General features: G+C 37.8%; 2 protein-coding genes across 2 annotated transcripts in view; both read left to right on the forward strand.

Annotated features, from left to right (window-relative positions):
* The window catches only part of LOC114481563 (potassium voltage-gated channel subfamily H member 4-like), a 43,580-nt gene extending 31,793 nt beyond the window's left edge, over positions 1–11,787 (forward strand). Inside the window, exons 11-18 of the mRNA XM_028476498.1 lie at positions 402–601; positions 845–1,094; positions 1,187–1,401; positions 3,787–3,825; positions 5,644–6,023; positions 6,961–7,052; positions 8,178–8,254; positions 9,632–11,787. Coding sequence (XP_028332299.1) covers positions 402–601; positions 845–1,094; positions 1,187–1,401; positions 3,787–3,825; positions 5,644–6,023; positions 6,961–7,052; positions 8,178–8,254; positions 9,632–10,639 — 2,261 coding nt within the window. The 3' untranslated portion in view covers positions 10,640–11,787. The remainder of the gene's footprint in view (positions 1–401; positions 602–844; positions 1,095–1,186; positions 1,402–3,786; positions 3,826–5,643; positions 6,024–6,960; positions 7,053–8,177; positions 8,255–9,631) is intronic.
* A 1,906-nt stretch (positions 11,788–13,693) lies between these two features.
* Positions 13,694–21,963, forward strand: LOC114481227 (ras-related protein Rab-5C-like). The gene is made up of 6 exons (XM_028475826.1): positions 13,694–13,807; positions 14,913–15,242; positions 18,704–18,855; positions 20,613–20,735; positions 20,834–20,927; positions 21,004–21,963. Exons 2-6 carry the CDS (start codon positions 15,074–15,076, stop codon positions 21,111–21,113), a joined length of 648 nt encoding a protein of 215 aa, XP_028331627.1. The 5' UTR covers positions 13,694–13,807; positions 14,913–15,073; the 3' UTR covers positions 21,114–21,963.
* Positions 21,964–22,171: the final 208 nt, after the last annotated feature.

The following is a 22,171-nucleotide window of genomic DNA, read 5'->3' on the forward strand; positions in this document are numbered from 1 at the left end:
GTCATGAACATTGACCCCTATTGATCTTTTTATTGGTAAGTCGTACAGATTAGGTGCAATTAAATAAAATACTCAGGTTGAGATGAGCTTTTCATAAATGTAAGCATCAAACTTGTATGATAAATATTTGTAGAGATATAGAAAATTTCGGTTTTTGACACTTCACGCGACCTTGACCTTGACATTTTGGCTCCAAAAAAGGTTGACTGCACATCCTTGACATTGTCTCTATGAGAAACCTGTTATTTGCTGTAGTTGAGGAGGTCGAGGAAGAGGGTGGATTGAATTACCATTTGTGAAACGTTAAACAAGTTAAAAAAAAAAACTGCATGGAAATGCTTTCAGGCAATTCTTATTCCTCATTTACATGTTCAAACCACTACTGCTACTGTTGTTCACAGCTCTGATGCACGCCCTGGTTTTTGGTAACGTGACGGCCATTATCCAGCGAATGTACTCACGCCGGTCTCTCTACCACACACGCATGAAGGACTTGAAGGACTTCATCCGTGTCCATAGTCTGCCTCAGCAGCTCAAACAGCGCATGTTGGAGTACTTTCAGACGACATGGTCTGTTAACAATGGCATCGATGCCAATGAGGTAAGAGTGCCTGTGACTGACATGAAATACCTTGAGACACAATGCAATCTGCTCCATGTTTCTGTAAAACACTTTCCACCTCCTTGAGCTGGTTATTGTTTAAGATTTCGTACAACACAGCACAAACCTCATCATGTGATACCACATTGAAATCCAGACAGAGGGTAACCAGTGGCAGCAGAGTCCTGTTGTTCCCTTGTTACCTATCAGTCACGCCTCATTATTCCTGTCACACTTTCACAGCTCCTGCATGACTTCCCTGATGAGCTGCGAGCTGACATCGCCATGCATCTGAATAAGGACATCCTCCAGCTGCCCGTCTTTAAAGGAGCCAGCCGCGGCTGTCTGCGCTCACTCTCCCTTCACATAAAAACCTCCTTCTGCGTCCCTGGAGAGTATCTCATCCGTCAGGGCGATGCACTTCATGCCAACTACTTCGTCTGCTCCGGATCTCTTGAAGTGCTGAAAGACAGCATGGTGCTGGCCATATTAGGTCAGGATTGAAGTCAACTAACACTTATTTTTTTCCAATGATATTGAATGTGTTTTGCATTGGATTTAGTGTATTTTTCTTTTGAAATGTAGGAAAGGGGGACTTGATTGGTTCAGACCTGCCTGGAACAGACCAGGTGATCAAAACCAATGCGGACGTGAAGGCGCTAACCTACTGCGATCTGCAGTACATTAGTTTGCGAGGCCTGAGAGAAGTGTTGGAACTCTACCCTGAATATGGCAGCGTGTTCACCTCTGACATCCACAATAACCTCACCTATAACCTGAGGGAGGGAAGCCAAGATGAGGTAAAGAACTAACTAAAAACGGTACAAACCTTTTGTTAGTTGGTATATTATGTATGTTTTGTATAAATCTGAGCCTTACTGCTTTGAGTATCATTGAAATGACTGAGGCACCTTTTACACCAGACATAGGCAACAGTGGCCCGGAGCCACATACGGCCCTCGACCCAAAGTAAATGTACAAAATTATAGAAAAATATGCAAAACAAGACCAAGAATACATTAAAAAAAAATACAAAGAATTACAACATTGCAGGAAAATACAGCAAAAAACAAGAGAAACACAGAAAATATTCCAAAAACACACAAAACTACTACAAAAATGAACAACACGACAACAGTGATACACAAAATGACTCAAAATAATATACAAAATTACAGAAAATAAAAACAAAAGTACATAAAGAGACAAGAAAAACACAAAAAATTACTCTGCCAACCCACAGTACTAACAAACAAGCAAAATGACAACAGAAATACACAAAAACACACAAAATTACAATAAAAACTCTGTTCCTATATTAATGCTCAGATCGCTCATTATTCTAAATGCTGACATGAATGTTGATCATGTGACCTTCTGATCAAACAAACACATTTTCCTTTTATTCCCACTGTATGATGCGTGTTATGTTCAACATGTTTTTTTTACAAATAATAAGAAAAAATATTGTGAAAAAAAAAAAGCGTCAAATAATTTGAAACTATTATTATTATTATTATTATTTGCAACATTTTAGAAAAGGTAATTTGGATTTTTACCGGTACTTTACTAGTACCGGTACTCATCCACCCACCCAATTGTCTATACTGTACTTGCATATGCACATGATGTACATAATATGTACAATCAATTTATACTTAGAAACGTAAGAAAATCTGAGATGTAATGAAGTAATAATGTTAGCTTTTTTTATTCAATACACCCTGCATTTTGTAAAAAGAGGACTCAGAGACCGCAAACCACTTACCCAGCGTTTCTCAAATGGGGGTATGTACACCCCTAGGTGGCACTACAGGGGGTACTTGAGAGAGGGACAAAGGAAAATTTACAAACAAAATGAGTGAAAAATATACTGAATAACAAAAATAACAAAATACACAAAATGACGCCAAAAACATACAAAAAGACACAAAAAACAAAAAATCTTGGTTCCACACCAAGCAGGAAATGGCCATAGATGATAAAAAAAAAATGATAGAAATAAATCTAATTACTGTTTCATTCACTTATTTAGAAAATGAGTGCAATCCGGATCCGATCCAGATGAAATTGCTCAGGTAATTGGAAAAAGGAATTTTTTGAATTTTTCGCCTATGAATAGAGAAAAGGATTTTGGGATTTTTGAAACTGATCCAGAACCAATATATTGATCCAAAATCTTGTTGACCTGATTTGAGTTTCTTAATTGCCCATAGGTTTGTGGCCTCCTTAATATGATGATGTGGGTACAAAAGACTGAGGAATGAATGAATGAATGAAAGCGGAGCATCTGTGGCTCCTAGGCCATTTTCCATCAATAAATCTCACTGACTTTTTAATCATCTCATGCCTCCTTAGGGTGAAGTACTCCAGATAAGATGGATTTTTTCCCCCTGCCTTGAATAGATTTGTCGTCTCTGTCTTTCTCATCACTTTATTTTCTGAAGCTGTTATCATGTTAGCATCTACTCTGCAGTGAGTAAGCGTCTTCAGCTGTAGGATTGTGTTTCACTAAAACCATGAATTCGTATTGAATACAATCCCCGGTGTCCTGCATCACTGATTTCTGCTGGCACCGCACCACGTTAAAATCCTTTCTCACTACCACAGCTTCATGTGGCACTCAGCCGCTGATTATGCCAGCATGAAAACAGTTTTTCAACACACCCACAAAAAGTCAAACTGGAACTGAGAATCTGAAGCAATCAACTGTAAAAAAAATAAATAAAAAAAAAAAAAAAAACAGAGATTGGCTCTATAATTTTAGTGGAATCTGGCAGGAACAAAAAAAATCCGATCTGCGTTCTTTGTCGTTTACTTTCTGCAAAGACAGGAAATTGTCTCATTTTATTGTTGTGTAATTCACAAATCAGAGCTTGATTATAACAGTTCTTTACAGTAAAATTATTAGGACTTTATTTAAAAAAAAATTCGAATGAGAAGGTCTGAAACTAAATACAATTTATTCTGCGTATTTATCATCTAAAATTTAATTAGACATCCTGATAGCCTGAATAAAGTGTCAATAAATAATTTTTTAAGTCATCCGTGAAAAGGAATTTCAAATATAACTCTATCCTGAACTTCAAACTAACACTAACCATGTTATTTGTTGGTATTATGATTATAGTTTTTTATTAAAGCAACCTGTTATAATCTTTGCTGTATTTTCTTTGCGCCTACAGGGTCTCCGAAGATTTTCAAGGTCCCCCAGGCTTCATCATGTGAGTTCAATGTCTGTCTTCCGCTCTGGAATGTCTTTTTTTTTTTAGAGATTGTATATTTGACACAGTTTTACTTTTTATAATGAAATGACATTGATTGGCTGCTGAAAAAAACCCTCCTTTTCACTGTTTTCTGGGACATGCTGTAACGTGGGTGAAATTGGCACGTGTGCTTGGACTTTCCTTTCAGGTTGAAACTCATTTGGTGCAGAGGGTGATTTCACTCCCTGGAGTTGGCGGCTAAACTGGGTCAAAAGCTGTCTTAATGGGAAATTATAGCATGCAGCTACATTATTCTGTACTGCAGATATACAGATACACAAGCAAGTGTATTAATATGCAGTCATTATACGATTCACGATTTGCATGTCACAAAACCAAATATATCCTGACAAATCCTGATAGGGCCGATACTATACAATATGATATAAATCGGAATATCAAAAATTACAAATTACACCTTTAAAAGTACAAATTGGTAAAGAAAACATTTTATTTCATTTTTTATTTTTTAACTTGCGAGATCAAGTAAATGGCAAATAACTGTAATTCAAATACAAATAATCGGGCGGAATCTGCTACTACTTTCTTTCTGGCCGCCTTCTACTCTTAAACATATTCATAAATGATTCATTACCCCTTTAGCACCGAAAGAATATCTGTAATATTACATGAATATCTGTAAAAGTCACGTTTTTCTATTAGCTCTGTCTGCTAGCATAGCATCTCATTTTCACTGCTAGATTAGCTGCATGCCAACCGACCACTGGGTTACCAGCGCCCTCTGCTGGTCCAAACAAAAATCGGACGTAAATACAGTGCAGACTGTTTTTTTTTTTTTTAAGTCCAATTGTTAAGGCACAAAATACATTTTCAATTGCACTTTTAAAAAGAAAAGGAACTATTATGTAGTTTTGCATTGTTTACTATAGAACCAGAATTTAAATTAATAGGCGTCTTCTTCATTTGTATTATTCCTTTATTTATTTCATTCAAGATTTATTTTTAGTTAATTCGCATTGTTTTGAATAGTTTATCAAGGGATTCTTTTGACAATGAAAACTAAAAGGAAAATAGTACAGTATTTTCTATTTTTTTTTTTCCCCAAAAAAATAAAGGAATATTTTTCAGTCATCATTTGTCTACAGTCCCATTTTGTAAAATAAATCGTGAGAGAATTGTATCTTGAACCCAGTATTGTGAATCGAATCGTATCGGGAGTTGAGTGAATCTTTACATTCCTATTAAAAACATGATTTAAAAAATATATTTTGACATTTTTTTTTTTTTAATCGATACAATAAAAGAAGATAGAATGCCTTTATTGTCACTGTACACATGTACAATGAGATTTTAAAAAGCCAACTCCAGTAACAGTGCAAGAAATAAAGAAATAAACAATATAAACATAGGACATGAATAATCGCTCGGTGAAATGTTGTGATATATCACCACATTTTTTAGTCGTTATTCCACTGAGGTAGGAAATGCTTATGTGTTGCCTGGCAACAGCGTAGTTTCCTTTCCAGTTGTAAACCTATTTGTTTAGTCAAATAAATGATTTAATTAACAAATAAATAATTTATTGTAGCTCAATGCTGTTGACTAATAAAATGTTTTAGAACTGCTGTATAAAAGCAATATCACACTCGAGGTCGTAACCCTTGTAACCGTATCCCTCTCATGTGATGTTGTTTAATTGTATAGGCCTATCTTAAAGTTTATAGTATATGTGCATGTTCTACATTTATCTTAAAATTTCACCATTTAAAGTCAATAAATCAGTCCTGTCAGCAGATTTTTTTTTTTTTTTTACAGCAACCAAAGCTTCCCTCCATTGTTGAAACCCAGGGTGATGACCTTGACGACACCGCCCACCTCTCCCCAGCTACTCGTTCCCGTAGAAACCTCCTGCTGCCGAGCTTCGCCAGCCCAGTCCGTCGCACTTCCCTCGGTAACTTACTGGGGGACGAGTTGAGGCAGTTCAACGCTTTACGACGTTGCCGCTCACCCAACCTTGGACGCGGGTTCCTTGGGCAGAGCCCGTCCCCTCAGCCAACCCCCAGAAGAGAGCACAGAAGTCCAACGTCAACCCCCACTCCAGTATTAGGACAGGTGGAACCAAGAGTGGAGCAAAAGCCTTCGAAGCTGCTCATCCCGACGGTCACCTGCTTTGCACCACCAGATCTTAGTCCAAGGTAATTTAATAATAACTGTAATTATTTAATTGAGGTCAATATTAAAACTATAGACAAATATTACTGGGAATAAAATATAGAATATAGAATATTTTCATTTCCTCAAGAAAATGCAAATAAAAATGCAAGTGAGAATGCAAGTGCTGGCCCGCGTCACACTGCTTTAGCTTAGCATTATCAATAGCCTAGTATTAGCATTAGCATTAGCCTAGCGTAAACATTAGCCTAACGTAAACATTAGCCTAGCGTTAACATTAGCATTAGCCTAGCATTAGCATTAACCTAGCGTTAACATTAGCCTAGCGTTATTACAAGCCTAGTATTAGCATTAGCATAGCATTAACCTAGCATTAGTATTGGTAAAGTGTTAGCAATAGCATTAGCATAGCATTAACCTAGCGTTAGTATTGGTCAAGTGTTAGCAATAGCATTAGCATAGCATTAACCTAGCGTTAGTATTGGTCAAGTGTTAGCAATAGCATTTGCATTAATTTAATAATATACATTTATATTCTAATTTGTTGTTTTTAAAAGGTTCTTAACTTCATTTTTCCCCCCAGATTTTTAAAACTGGCAGTATAATTACAGAAGCAAAAACTCCTAAATATTATATAATTTTAGAACTACATTGTTATAGTAGTCCACATGATAGATGATATTACATTATGTTTAATTTCATATACACTGAGTTTCTGATAATCTGAGGCAGGTGATGGTGATGATGCCACACATGCTAAAGTTAGTGAAAACACATCCTATCTTCCTGCCTGCACTATTTATATTTGTCATTTATTTCCTATTAATCCAGTTAATTGTGGAAACAGGTGTTCACCCCTTTGGACTGGGCTCCTACTAGCTCTGGTGACCAATTCCTGGATCATATACTGGCAGGTGTAACATTAACTTCACACTGTATCCTCTTCACTTCTATTGCCAGGGTTGTGGATGGCATTGAGGACAACGGGCACGCTTTCCATTTCAACATAGAGCACAGCGGGCCGAACGGCAGCATGGGAGGCGGTGCCCAGGGTAAGTCACACCGCCTCCAGCTACGAGGGTCACCTGGATGCCAGATGGCTGGGGATAAACTGTCGGGTGTCTCAAGTAGCTCACCACCCAACCTCTGAGGGAATTCAAGTGCACTGCAGAGTGAAATGAATACAAAGTGTTCAGAGAATCAGAGAATATGTTAAATGAGGACGAAGGTCAGGGTAGAGCGCTGAATACTAGTAAATTGGGTTTTTTTTGCTTTCTGAAAGGAAAGTTTTGGCAGCACAGATTGTGAAAGTGAAAACCATTTGTCTGAATTTGTATCTTTGTTTATGAACTTTATTCTTGGATTGATGTGTTTCATCATTGCTCACAGAGCTGCTGGTTTTGCCAGTTGATGATTGATGGTTGTCATTGTACAGTTTGTCATGTCACCAAATAAACAACGGCCAAAGAAGAGAAATGGATGAGTTCATCTGTGGGTTTGAGGCTGTAAATGATGCTTGTTTTCAGCGACTTTTGTATAAATGGAGGCTCAGTTTATCACCAGTGTTCATTTTCATTTACAACAACTTCTTAACTGACAATAACACGACTGTAACTATTTATTTGACGTTTTTTTACGTGAATAATAACTATATCAAAATATATTGCTATTTAGGTTAGTTAATAAAAACAAAACTAATATTCACATGGGATGAAATCCAATCAAAACTCATGTGATCACGTGTTCTTATTCATTGATCACTTGTGTATTTACAAACATTAATGCCATCCCATATCAGGTTGATAAATGGTAATCAATCTTTAATAATTTATGAACTCTTATGCATTATATTTTATTCAACTACTGTATATCTGTAACAGATTTAGTCGACTAAAACTACACTATAATTGGAAAAGTCCTGATGACAAAATTTTGACTTAAACTAAGTTGCATTTTAATCAAGAGACTATGACTAAAACTTCAAAATTAACACTGTTTATCACCAAACAACACATTTTAAACCCTTATCCCACACGTATTATAACACAAGACTGAATAGAACTCATTTAAAAAAGATACTAAAGTCTGTGATCATAATCTTATCTCATGATTAAATTGATCCATCAACAGCCTGAGCTTTTGTGCTCCAGGGTTACCTGTTGTTTTTGTTTTTCCAGGTTCTGCACAGAATAATGTCGCTTTGCTGCTGGAAACAGAAGAAGTCAGGCAGAGCATCAGTCAACTCAACCTTCAGGTGAATATCATATATATATTTTTCAATTGGCAATAAAAACAAATATTGTTTAAGATAAAGTGGATGTCCCATGGTATGTTTATGCCAAAATTAGATTTTCTATTTTAGGGTTTATCGTCATTTGCAAAATAAAAACTAAAAAAAAAAGTGCAGTAGCACCAAAAGCTGTTCTGTGTTCTCAGCTCAAAAGAGTTCCTTTTTACCTGTTATCCCAGTCTGACTGTAAATAGAGTGAGAGCAGGTGCAGCAGGAGGATCCAGATGGACCCAGGTAGGTGGTTGTTGAAGTCTAAATGAATGAATCAGCAGGAAACGTCTGCAATGCAGAGAAATGTGGGTTTTGCCGACTCAACAATTTGTAACAATGAAAACAATGATTTGATGAATAACCTGCTTAGCTTGTACTCTCTCTGGGAGTCCGTGTTCCTCGGGTTTCTGTCGCCTTTCTTTTCCTCTCCTTGTGAAGCTGCAACGAAGCCTATTTGTAAATATTTACATTTGTGTGTTTTTGTTTGGATTTTTTTGAAACTCTGGTAAAACTCTGGATTTAAATGTGTGTTTAAAAAAAACTTTTTAGAAGTATTTTATACAGTCGAACTATGTAGAGCCGCTCTTTTGGTCCGGATATGACGCACTTTTGTTGATTCCTGTTGCTAGGCAACACTGTTCCGTTGGTCTATTGTTTCTGAACACTGGCGGAGTGTAAAGCCAATCGTTGCTATAACAATATAAAAAACAGCATAAACATTTCTTTTGTGTCCCTAAGCCATTATTGTTATACCTATGCACTTTTATTCGGATGAACTTTTTATTCCGACATACTTTTACCTAACCTTATGTCGTTTTTATGATTACTGTGTCTGTTTGGCTTGAACCTTTGAAGTGTACTCGAATGTTGTTGGGAGGAGCATGTGCAATGTCGCTGTACTTTGTGCGATGACAATAAAAGGATTCTATTCTATTCTAAGTCAGAGTTATCCAGACGTTGGCTCCATAATATCGATACGAGATACACATTTAAAACATTTCTGCTTGGACAAAATTGTGTGGTATGCAAGGACCACTTCAAGCCAAGCAAACAGAAAAACTACATTTACCACAATGTAAACAGACCTGTTGTGCCTCTACCTCCCACAATGCACCATTTATTTACAGCAGCTGGCCATGCCGATCAACAAAAGTGCATCATATTCTGTCCGAAATGGCGACTCTCCATAGTTTATGCCCGAAGATATAAAATTGTTCTTAAAAGTCCTTTTAATGTGTTTTTTAATAATAAAAAAAAAGGTGCACATATTTTGTTTGGTTTTGTTTTATACATTTTCACTACAGGTGATGTTTTGATGTTGTTTTGATAGCCTGTGTTTTCTTCACACAGATGGGAGCATTAAACCAGGAGGTTTCTGAGCTGACCAAAGGGTTGCACCACATGCTGCATCTTCTCCAGGCTCATGTTTCTCTACATCACTGCAATGCCTCATTCCCCTTATATTCCTATGAAGTACAGATGATGGCCCAACCTCCCACAGCCACCAGTACCAGCGTGCCGTTTGGCTCACCGTCGTCCTGCCCTCTGCATTGTGAAATGGGGCCCAATAGTCACGCCTCATCTGGTAACCACTGGAGCTGCAGCGTGTCTTCTGAAACCCAAACAGAAACTCAGCACCAGCCCCAGTCCTGTAGTCCTCCTGAAAACTTCTCACTTCTGTCTGCAAACCTAACGTCAGCCCCGTGTGACCCCTCAAAGAGCACGGGCAGCACCCATCTGTGGAGCAGCCCCTCTTTTCTCAGTGGAAATACAATGCCCAAACCTAACACAGGCCATGATGACTTAAACAACAGACCTCTCAGTGCCAGTGCACCCACCATCAGCCAATCCCAGCCCACGTTGTGCCTGCAGCCCCCCACAGACACAGAGGAGTTCTCATGCCTTTTTTCAGGTGCCCTTACAGGGACCTCCACACACAGCCTCCTGGACTCCTCTCCTTGTTCTCTGTTTGATCTCTGCATCACAACACAGTCACAACTAAACCTTCCACGGTCCTCAAATGACACCGTAAATGTTTTTATGCCCACTCAAACGTCTCATAACCTGATCCAAGATACATTGTCCAGCTCACTGAACCCTACCGTCTCTACTTTGTCAACTTCTTGCGAGCCTTGCGTTTTCACTCTGGATTCAGGATCTCCACGATCAAGTGTTCTGGAGCCCCTCCTCCCAGCAGGCAGCACATCTGCTGGAGAACACCCCAGTCTGGAGTGCCTGCTGGGAAACGGAGGCTCCATGGAGAGCAGGGACAGTGAAAGCGCATCGTCTCTTCAGTCGAGCATCGACGTCCAGACTCAGAGCACAGATCAGTCGTGGTGTTTGGACTTTACAGATTAAGACTCCTTATTTCTGAGGGTGCGATGAATATGAAACCGATTTTCTATGACTTATACAGTATTGGAAGAGACTCAAATTGCGATCATTAGTGTGAGCTTTTCCCCTTTAATTCTAGACCTCTCTAATAGCCCATTCATACCATTTCTATGCAAAAACATGTCATTCGTGCAATTACTCATCTTTAATACTGTCTATCCTTGAAAAAGAAAAAAATAGCAAGCTATTGCGAACAGTATATTTTTCCCTGTATCTTCAGAAAATGTGCAGCTGGTTGTTGTTACCTCCTTGCATGGTAAATATTGTTTATTCTTTTTCCTAAGGAAAAGGTTTCTGAATTAATATGTAAGCATTCTACATGACAACCTGTTGATTGTCAGATCTTCTGTTTGTATGATGGATCGCTCTGAGCGGTCTTTGTGCACACACTCAAAACATGCTCAGTTTGCACGGAAGAAATTGAGTTTTTGCATCACACGTCACTGAGAATTGATTAAGTTAATAATAGTCCTAGGTTCTTTGGAGACCATATTTAATAATTGATAAAAAACAGATATAAATTAAAGTTTTAGTTCATAAAGACACTTTGGCCTAAATAGATTGAACACCATAGTTAAATTAGCATCCATAGATAACATTAGCATCATACAGCCATCATTATCATTAAGCATTACTAATGAAGTCATTTCTTCGCCATGCATTTCTCTTCCATTCATTAAGTTAAAAAACATTGTTTAAAAAGATGCGATTAACTTTCAACTTGCCTTATTGTTTTTTTTTTGGTTTTGTTTTTTAAAGATTGCCAATGGAATAAAGTATTTTTCTTAATTGTTGAATTTGACCGATGTGAAGGGGATTTTATTGATTGATTATCCACCACCTTTCCACTTGTGTTCTTCCTATGAATCACTCAATGCTCTAACCACCTGATAATAATGATTAAAATACACTAAGGCTAAAGCTGAAAGTCTGAACTAAAATCACATTTTTATTGATCCATTTAAAATCTATCATGCTTTACTGAGTAAGGCTGGAAAGAATATTATTGTTCAACTACTTCCCGACCTGACTTTGAACCTAAATTTACATTTTTACTGGGAAGTGTGTCCAGATTCACAATGCATCATCAATTTATTTATTTCCATTGTTTGCCCCAGAGAAAAAGCAGATATCGAAAGTGTTCAAGATTTCAATTATTTGTGAATAATTTAAATAAATATGCAGAGACTGTATTACTGTGTTTTGTAAGTGGTGCAGCACTTTTCACATTATGAATTTCATACTTTGGATATGAAATGTGTCACGAATATTTAGGTGCCGTCATAACTAGGATTGCTTTGGAGCACCAAGATGCCACTTCCATATTTCAGAAATCCAGCTTCCTCTTTGAGATGTGGGAGGAAGAAAAATCTGGCAAAAGTCTTTACTCTTGGACAAATGTTTGACTCAGAAGCGAATACAGCTGCTCAGTTTCAACTCTATGTATCAACTCTACAAGAAATCTTTCCTAATATGAAAATATTAGGATCTTGTAGCTATATATTTGCAGAGTCATTGTGCAATAGGAAAAAACTGTATGGCCACTTCAGGAATTGATACTCGTTTTCATTCAGGAGCCAAATATGGAGCAGTTTGATGATTATCTCAGGTGGGCCGTGGATTTTGCGTGAGAAAAAGAGCAATTACAACATTATTGTGCCCTAGTTTGCACTTCTGCGTATGACTGATATAATAGTATGTAACACATCAACAATCTTCATGCAAAATGAGACATTTGTTATTCCCTGCTGATCTTTATTACATAATTCCTTGGTTTTGTGACCAATTTTTGTGTCATTCAGTGGAAGTGACACACAATCATGAAGTGAAATTAAATTTATACATGATATTAAACTTTCAAAAAAAATAAAAACCTGAAAAGTGGGATGTGCAAAAGTGTCTAACCCCCTTTCCTCTTAGTGGAACCAATTGCCTTGAGAAGTTGCATGATGATTTCTGAATGGCCACATGTTGACCTAATGATTAAATAGAGTCCACCTGTGTGTAATCTGATCTCAGTTCAAATGCAGCTGATCTGTGATGGTCTCAGAGGTCTCTTAAGAGAATACTGGGGAGAATACAGAATCATGAAGTCCAAGGAACACACCAGACAGGTATGGGATAGAGTTGTGGAGAAGTATAAACCTGGGTTAGGTTATAAAATGATTTCCAAAGCTTTGAACTTGTCTCAAAGTACAGTTAAACACACCATGAACGGAAGGAGTATTGCATCACTGCAAACCTACCAAGACACGGCCGTCCTCCTAAACTTACCGACAGTACAAGGAGGGCACTGACCAGAGCTGGATCCAAAAAGCCTATAACAATCAACTATTAGTCATACACTGCACAAATCTGGCCTTTATGAAAGAGTGGCTAGAAGAAAGCCATTTAAAAAAAAGTCCTGTTTGCCAGAAGCCACATGGGGGATACAGCAAACATGTGGAAGAAGGTGCTTTGTCAGATGAGACCAAAATTGAACTTTTTGCCTAAATGCAAAACGCTATGTTTGGCGTAGCACTACACATCACCCTGAAAACACCATCCCCACTGTCAAACATGGTGGTGGTAGCATCATGCTCTGGGGCTGCTTTTCTTTAGCAGGGACAGGGAGGATGGTTCGAGTTGATGGGAAGATGGATGGGGCCAAATACAGGGCAATCTTGGACGAAAAACCTCTTGGAGTCTGCAAAAGACTTGAAACTAGGGCGGAGGTTCATCTTCCTGCAAGACAAGGACTCTAAACATAACAATGGAATGGTTGAAAACAAAAAAATAACCATTTGTTAGAATCCAATCAATAATCTGTGGAAAGATCTGAAAACTGTGGTTCACAAACGCTCTTTATCTAATCTAACTGAGCTGGAGCTGTTTTACAAAGCAAGATGTGCAGAACTGGTAGAGACATGCCCCAAAAGACTTGCAGTGTGTGCATGCATCATTTTGTCTGTTTAAACTTTTTTAGCAGCTTGCACATAGGCCCAGTGGGTGCATCCGGCCACCGTCACCACAGAGAGAGAGAGAGAGAAACACACAAGGTGGAAATGTACCAGTAAGAGAAATTGAAAGTGTTGTGTGAATAAAAACAAAAGACTGTTCACTGTACACTATAGTCATCGATGGAAGGCACTGGTAAGAATACTAACTTGTTCATGTGTCGTTTTCAGCTAGATATTTACTCTTAAACACTATTCACACAGGATTAATTTTACCTTGTGACCACATGTAATAAATAAAGTGTCTGGAAGTACGTTAAATGTACCCATAGCCCCCGGGACTATGGGTACATTTCCGAACCTGTTCTACATAATCTCTATGTGCCTGTATTATTACCTTCCAGTATAGATTCAATTTTAATTCCGATTGGGTGCCGATTCGATTTAAATTCTGATTTTACAAGTACTGCGATTCTACAGTGTCGATTATCACGATTTTTTTTCCTTATCCAAACACATAAATTGAATCCTAAACTTCTAGAAATATGTCACAGATCCTAAAAACAATGCACATCACATTCAGTCATTCACTGGATTTACCATTATTTATTTAGTGATTTATTATTATTTATACTGAAATAAATAAAACCATGCGTCCCAACAGGATGATGTGCCTTGAAATTAAGTTAAAAATAGTTTTGAAATATTCATGTCAGCTCATCTTCTTGAAATCTAAATAAAATAAATCTAATAATCTAAAACCTTCAAAGTAGGTTTAAAATAAAGCTGCAAACCTAATAAACGAACTGATATTCTTTAATTAAACTAGATTATTTATTATTTTTTTAGAGAAAGAGTGATCATTAATTATAAACACAAACTATGAATGGGCAAAAATTCCTAAAACAAATTTATTGTCACGATTGAAGAAATACAAACAATAAAAAGTTACAATGTACTTGCAATGAACACACAAATCTGTGTGTTTAAAAAGTTTTTAACACATCTGCTGTTCATTTTTTGACAAATCTACTAATACTTTTAACCTTACTGTTGCTTCTTTATTCATTCTTATATTTTAAATGATATATTGTCACCCAATTTTTTTATTGTGTAGAATTAAGTGTGCACGAGACTACATGGGATGATGTCTTGCTTTTATTCAGTTTAACTGTTTCCAAAAAAAAATTCAAACCATGGAATTAAATGTGACTTTACCCAGTGATAAGAATTGAATAATAATAACCATATGTACAAACTGCTTTCCTAACCCGACTGATTATCTGCTCTGATATCTCCAGGTTTACCAGGCTCACTCCACTGCTGCTCACCTCATCTGACTCAAAGTGACCTGAAACACCTCGCTCGCCCTCAGTGCCTCACATTTTAAATTAGGCCTTTGTTTTTACACTTCAGTGACTTTATCTTAAGTTCATCAGACCCGCCCTCTGTCTGTCAGTCAATGGCTGGGCGTGGCTACGGAGCGAGCGGGTCTAACGGTGCTGCAGCTGGAAACGAGATCTGCCAGTTCAAGCTGGTGATGGTTGGAGAGTCGGCAGTGGGAAAGACCAGCTTAGTGCTGCGCTACGTCAGAGAACAGTTTCAAGAGTCTTACCAAAGCACCATTGGAGGTACGACATTGTAGAGTTTAGGTGGATAAAAGAAGTTCATGTTTTAATATGTTAAAATTGTGACAATCAAATTATAATTGTAACAAAAGTAGCTAAAAAAGTTGAGAACCAGTACTTTCCAAATTTTTCTAACTTTGAGAAATATAGTGTTGGAATTCACTAAGATTGCAGCAACGATTAGCACGCGTGCAGAAGTGGTGCAGACTGCCCTATTTAAATGAGCGTTTTGCTTGTTTAATGTGGAGATGTGAGTGCACACAAGCACATAATGACATTTGAGGAAGTTAAATTGGAGGCAGATGGAATTCTCTGTTTGCTACACAAACATTTATTAATGTAGAAAACTAAATAAACAAATAAAAATGTTTTTTTTTAAACAACTTTAAAACCTAATTATATTTTTCAACCTATTTTAAGGCAGATTTGGACAGAAAGCGTCTTATTGATCTGCCATTGATCTGAGTTAATACAGTAACACAGTCTGTCAATCAGTCTGCATCATTTGAAGATGATCTACTGATCATCATCCAGCAGGTCTGAGCCACACTCTCTTATGTCAACATTGTGCTATCAGTGATCACTGCGTAAATTAGGCATCTGATCAGCTGATTCTGGCCTGACATCAACGCGACACGAGAATTTGACGATTAAAACATGGAGAGAAAGACAGGAGCTCATTGGAGCTGTGCATCCAAAGCGACATCGATCCATGGTCATATCCATCTCCGCGCACAGCGACCCTCTGCACCGCAGCCACTGGACTCCATACGCACCGCCGCGGGTGCTCGTCCAGCTTTTTCTCTCTCACACACACACGTTACTCTGCATTTCCCTATTCAGTGGCTGTTAATATTGTCTATTGTTTTACTTGAATTATTTTCTTATACTAGAAAGGTTAACTGGTGCCTTTTTTTCATCTCTGTTGTGTTTTGTGTCAACATTTACTGCAGCGATGATCTCTGCGTGTGTGTTTGCACCTGCTTGTGAGTTGTGCTATTTTCCTGTGCTAAAACAATCACCGTAAACAGTTCCAGATTTGATTAATTGCGTTGCTACTCCTGCTTTAATGTATTTGCATTTCCCCCTCCCATGTTTTTGCTTCCTTTGTGAGCTCCGCCTATTATACATATTCATTAGAGGGAATTGCGCTAAATGGATTTAGTGTGCATTGCGACACGCAGCAGCCACGTACTCCTGATTCCCTACGGTTTGTATGGCCTTTTAGCACGTGGAGTGACGTTTGCACACGTTTTAATACCACTAAACCTTTAGTGAATCTGCCCCTCAGTCTGTTCCTCCTGGAGGTATGACGAACATATTTGTAACAAATAAATGCAATGTGTGTTTCTGCAGATGATGTGATATTTCCTGCTGAGTTGTAAATTCCCAGCCTCCTTATTGACCCCGATGGATTTCCTTCAAAAAGATTTATTTATTTATTTATTCAATTTATTTCCGACATGATTACATTCACTTTTTTTTTTTTTTTGTACATGTCGAAAAAGAAGACGAGAGAAGCAGTTTGCTTATCTAGGTCCCGTCCCCTGTTTAGAACACAGAAAATTTACATCAAAGCTTGTCTCTCTGGTCAAACAGTCTTAGGTTCTTCTGAGCACAATTACAAATTGTTTTTTTTTTTTTTGTCCTTTTTTATGTAGGATTTATTCTCATCTGTAGTCAGTGTTGTCTTTTTTTATTCCTCCTCCTCTCCATCGTTGTTCGTGTCATCCTTGTTCCCTGCAGTTTTCATTCCCAGCCGTTGTTTGCGTTCCTCCAGTTCAAAAGAAAGCAGCTTGTTTTGTCTCTGCATCAAGGTTATTCCAGCTGGTAATAGCTCTATTGACAATGCTGTATTTTCCAATGTTAGATTTAACCCTTTCTTGTATAAACACATTACTATGTCTTAGTTCATAAGCAGTTTGTTTGTATATGAAACGTTTTTGTATTTGGTATGGGAGTGTTTTAAGAGAGGCCCTAAATGCTAGAATTTGTGTGTTATATTGTATTATTTCTTGCAGTTTTAGGTATTTGGCCTTTTCAAATAGTTCATTTGTGTGTGCATTATGTGGTGCTTTATATAGAATTCTAATTGCTTTTTTTTTTAAGTTGAAATAAGAAATAAGTGTTTCCCCAGATTTCTGAGCAGTAATTTAAATGTGACCCAACAAGGGAAGAATAGATTGTCTTCAGTGATTTGGTATGTAGTATTTGTTGTAATTTCCATAGGATGTAGCTGCTTTTGGCAACTTTGTTTTTAACTACTTGTATGTGCTTTTTCCAGGTCAGTTTCTCATCTATCCACACTCCTAGTGCTCTATATTCTTTTACTTGTTGAATTATGTCCGTGTCTAGTTTCAGTCTAATATTTTCTGTTATTTTTTTATTCCCAAAACTGATGAATTTTGTTTTGCTAACGTTTAGGGCTAGTTTATTTACATTGAGCCATGTTTGGATTTTTGATAGTTCCTCATTCGTCGTTTCTATTAGAGTTTTAATGTCTTTACCTGAGCATAGGATGGTTGTGTCGTCTGCAAACAGCGTTAGTTTGAGGCAATTTGAGACTTTGAAAATGTCATTTATATATACAGTAGAATGAACCGTTTTGGCCGAAGTCAACATATTGTCTCCTATTTTTCATATAACTTTTAAACCAGTTTAGGGCGTTGTGCCTAATGCCGTCGTTTTGAAGTTTTTCTTCCAGAATATCATGGTTTATTGTGTCAAATGCTTTTTTAAGGTCCAAAAAAATGCTGAATACAAATAAATTATTTTCTAATGCATCTCTTATATTTTTCGTGGTATCAGTTATAGCCATTGCTGTTGAACGTCCTTTTCTGAACCCATATTGGCCTTCATGTAATATATTATTCTCTTCTATGAATTTGTCCAGCCTTTTCATGAACAGTTTTTCTAGAATTTTCGATAATTGCGGTAATATTGAAATAGGTCGATAATTGGTGAAATCTCGTTTGTCTCCACTCTTGTGGATCGGTCTGATTTTTGCGATTTTAATTTGGTCTGTGAAAATACCATTTTTGAATGAGAGATTGCTGATAGATGTTAGTGGTGGGGTTATTTCAGCTGTTATAGTTTTTAGTAGACTCATAGTTAGATTATTAATGTCTCTGGATTTTTTTGAATTACAGTTTGTAATGATTGCTTTCACCTCTGCTTCCGTTACTTCTTCAAGTATTAAATACTTATCAATCTCTCTATTCTCTTTGTCAAAATGGTTCCATTTACGTGTTGGATGTTGATAGATTCCTCTCCCAGTCTCCATTCCAATATCTATGAAGAAATTATTAAGTTCTTCTGCGATTTTTTTCTTATTGTATTGCTTTAAGTTGTTTATTATAAAGTGGTCTGTGGCTTCCTCTTTGCTTTTACGCATAGTTATGGAGTTTATAATTTCCCAAAGTTTGATCAGTTTCTGATTCACGTTACTCTTTTTTTTTCCTCAGCTGCCTTCTTCAGACAAACTGTTTTTCTCGATGACTCAACAGTGCAGTTGAACGTCTGGGACACAGCAGGTGAAGAACGCTACCACAGTGTGACACCGCTGTACTACAGAGGAGCTCAGGCTGCCATTGTGGTCTACGACATCACCAACGAAGTAGGTTCACATCAAACACACCTTCTTCCTAGCATGATGATGAAAGCTTTTTATAGTGATGCACCGAAATTCTGGCTACCAAAAAGTTTCAGCCGAAAATGGCTCAAAAGTGCATTTTCAGTTTTTGGCCAAAAAACTTCTCAACTAAAAATGCCATCCGAAACAGGATGTTTTGTCTATTTGTACCCCCCGTGCTCTTGGTACGTTTACTGAAGTACACGTACGTAGCATCTTAGGGTTAGGTGTAGGTTATAACCCTATATTGAAACAATTTTTAGGGTTAGGTTTAGTCTTAGTTACATGACCTAAACTGGCCAATGAGGGGTGCTGCATACAGATAGAATGTAGGTATATTGATACGCCAATGGTACGGATAGCCACTGCCTTTAAACAAATATCCACTGCCTGTTTTACCTGCCCCCTGTGATTTTATTGTGGATGATTTTAACAGAAAACTTCAGTCCAGCATTGATGCAGTTGCTCCAAGTAAAATTAAATAAAATATTTACAAAACCTACACCCCATGGAGAAATGAGGAATTGAATAAACTTAAAAGAAGATGCAGGGTGGCAAATTTGGTCAAATATGCTCCAAAGCAGCTCCTCTTCCTCGTCGTCAGTATAGGACGCCATGACTGAAAAGTAAACAGCGCGCAAAGGATTGTGGGGAAAGGATTCTGGGAAATGTAGGATTTAAGGAAATTTCACAGGAAACTACTATGTGATGTTCCGCTCCAAGTCCACTCGAGTATATGAGGTCGGAGGAGCGCGGACAATCCGCCTGCTCAAGTATGTTTCAGCCTTAAAACAGAGGATTATATAGTGGGTACCTCGTTTATGGAGCTTTTGAAGAGAATATTGGGAAAAGAAAGACTGAGGGAAGAGTAGGAAAGGAGCGGTGGGTGTCGTGCCAAAGTAGTTACCCCCGACAGAATCTGTATCCCCTGCTGCGGGAGCGCGCATGAAGGGCGGAGCTACAATTCTGTGATATCAGTTTAGCTTATTGTTTCAGATGTTCTGAAAATAACATTTAATTATTGTATGTTAAAAAAGAAACCATGAATAATAATCCATCTTTGACAATCAAAGCATGATCGTGATAATCCACATTTAGTTTTAATAATAAACTGAACTGATATCTAAACACGGAATTGTCGCTCCGCCCTTGATGCGAGCTCCCTCAGCAGGGGATACAGATTCTGTCGCGTATTCTACCACGGCATTACCGGCGGCCATCTTGCCTCGAGAAGCTCTCTGACCGAGTCAGTGGAACCAGAGGAAAGGTGAGTGATCTGTTAAACGTAAATACTTTTATCTCGCTAAAATCTTGACGGATTTCCACACTGTTTGCTTTCTTACAAATGTTATTAACGTGGCTACAATTCTCGATGTTTTCAAATGTTAAAATTACAGCTTTTCTCTTCGAAAAACGACTTAATCATGTAGCATAGTTGTGTAAGGCTGAGACCACCAGATTTAACTTGTGAAAAACTTTTGTTAAAAAAAAACATCTTACGTTATGATTCCTATAGCAAATTGCTGAGTGAAGATTGAAGTGAAGATTGCAGACTTTAGTGCAGCCTACGGATGCTCTAATTACGTTCTGTTGGTACCAGAGTCTGTGAGATCACCTTTTACATTTATGATATTACAATACCATGACTATATTTGGGATAATCGTTAGTTACCCAAGTATAGTCTTTATCGTTAGTTAAATAATGTTGGTAGCAGTACTGATTAGAACTGTTGGATTATAAGGACACTTTTCACCGTGCAAAAACCTGGGTGAAGGAGCTCCAAAGAGAAGCCAGTCCCAACATCTTGATTGCACTGGCCGGCAACAAGGCAGACATCGCAAACAAGAGAGACATAGATCGACAGGTATGTAGACACACCAGCACGTGAGTGTCACAGCTTTGCTTTGACATTTGCTACTTAAACCCTGTTACAATACACGTCTGTATCTGAACAATCTGCAGGAAGCTCAAGCCTATGCTGATGAAAACAGTCTGCTCTTCATGGAAACCTCAGCCAAGACTGCTATGAACGTCCATGAGATTTTCATGGCCATCGGTTCGTATTCAAAACAATAAATCTTTATTTAAAGATAAAAAAATAATAATTTGTGTTTTATTATTCCCCCCCGCAGCAGAGAAGCTTCAGGCAACCGGACAAAGTGGTCAAATGAGGATAGGAGTTAATTTACATGAGCCCAGTCCTCGAGGACGCAGGAGCCGATGCTGTGCCAAACGAAATTAGCCGGCACAACAAGACGATGAACTTATGAGAACGAACCCCGAACATCATTGTATGGAGAAGAGAGGGTGCCTTCTCCCCATAAGCTAGAGAGGATTCCTAGAATCCCTCACTACTTCTCTCCTGTGTGTGTGTGTGTGTGTGTGTGTGTGTGTGTGTGTGTGTGTGTGTGTGTGTGTGTGTGTGTGTTTGTTTCCGTTCTGCTTCCGTTAATTAAAACAGTTTTAAATGAATGATGTGAGGTTTATGTATTCTCTTTTTCTTTGTGTGTCTAAAGGACTTACAGTTTGAACTGTATTCATATATATGCGCAAAAATGCAGTTTCTACTCCTATAATGTTACATCATGTTGCTCTCGTGGAAAATATAAATATTTGACCAAAATTGCAGAAAAGCAGTGGAAATTAGTTGTAATTTGCTGCAGTTTAAATACATCACCCCATTTGCACCTGGTATAATAATGTAATAAACTTACCTGAATGAGATCTGAACAGGTGAGTTTTGTGCTTCTTACAGTAAACACAACCATTTTGAGATCAGATTAAAGTCCAACTGTGAGCTACTCAAACCGTGGCCTTGCAAACCTAACCAAAGAACATCCAGATTCAGATTGCATTTTAATCCCAGGTGTGAACAGGGTTTATGTTTTGTCTGGACTCAAATAGGGGCAGAAATTGACACTCTTGTGTATTTTTCTGTCATTTTGTACGTTTACTTTAGGGGCCGCATGTGGCCCCTGGGCGGCCAGTTGCCTATGTCTGGGCTAAGGGCTCTGACATAACTTTGGTACTTTTTTTAACCTTTTGAAGGAATTAGATTATATCAGTTCAGAAAAACAAAAAAAAACAAAAAACAAATACACGTACGGGTTACTATTGATCTAGTATTGTTGTTGTTATTGAATAATTCATTGTTCCATTATTCCTGTTCAAATACATTAAAGTATATTTTTTTCACCTGGAAGTAGTCCCACAAGTCTTTCAGTTTTTTACTGTACTGGTAATATGTTTGCAAGAATGTGCAAGTTTGGGCACACCAGGACCGGAGGCAATAAAAGCCTG

Source organism: Gouania willdenowi, chromosome 19, assembly GCF_900634775.1.
Source record: "Gouania willdenowi chromosome 19, fGouWil2.1, whole genome shotgun sequence".
Taxonomy (NCBI): domain Eukaryota; kingdom Metazoa; phylum Chordata; class Actinopteri; order Blenniiformes; family Gobiesocidae; genus Gouania; species Gouania willdenowi.

Excerpts from the sequence above, each read along its gene's own strand:
- LOC114481227 (XM_028475826.1), top strand. The coding sequence starts at position 15,074 with ATGGCTGGGCGTGGCTACGGAGCGAGCGGGTCTAACGGTGCTGCAGCT. Across the intron at positions 18,856-20,612 it reads TCTACGACATCACCAACGAA|GACACTTTTCACCGTGCAAA; the intron begins GTAGGTTCACAT and ends TTGGATTATAAG. Across the intron at positions 20,736-20,833 it reads AGAGAGACATAGATCGACAG|GAAGCTCAAGCCTATGCTGA; the intron begins GTATGTAGACAC and ends AACAATCTGCAG.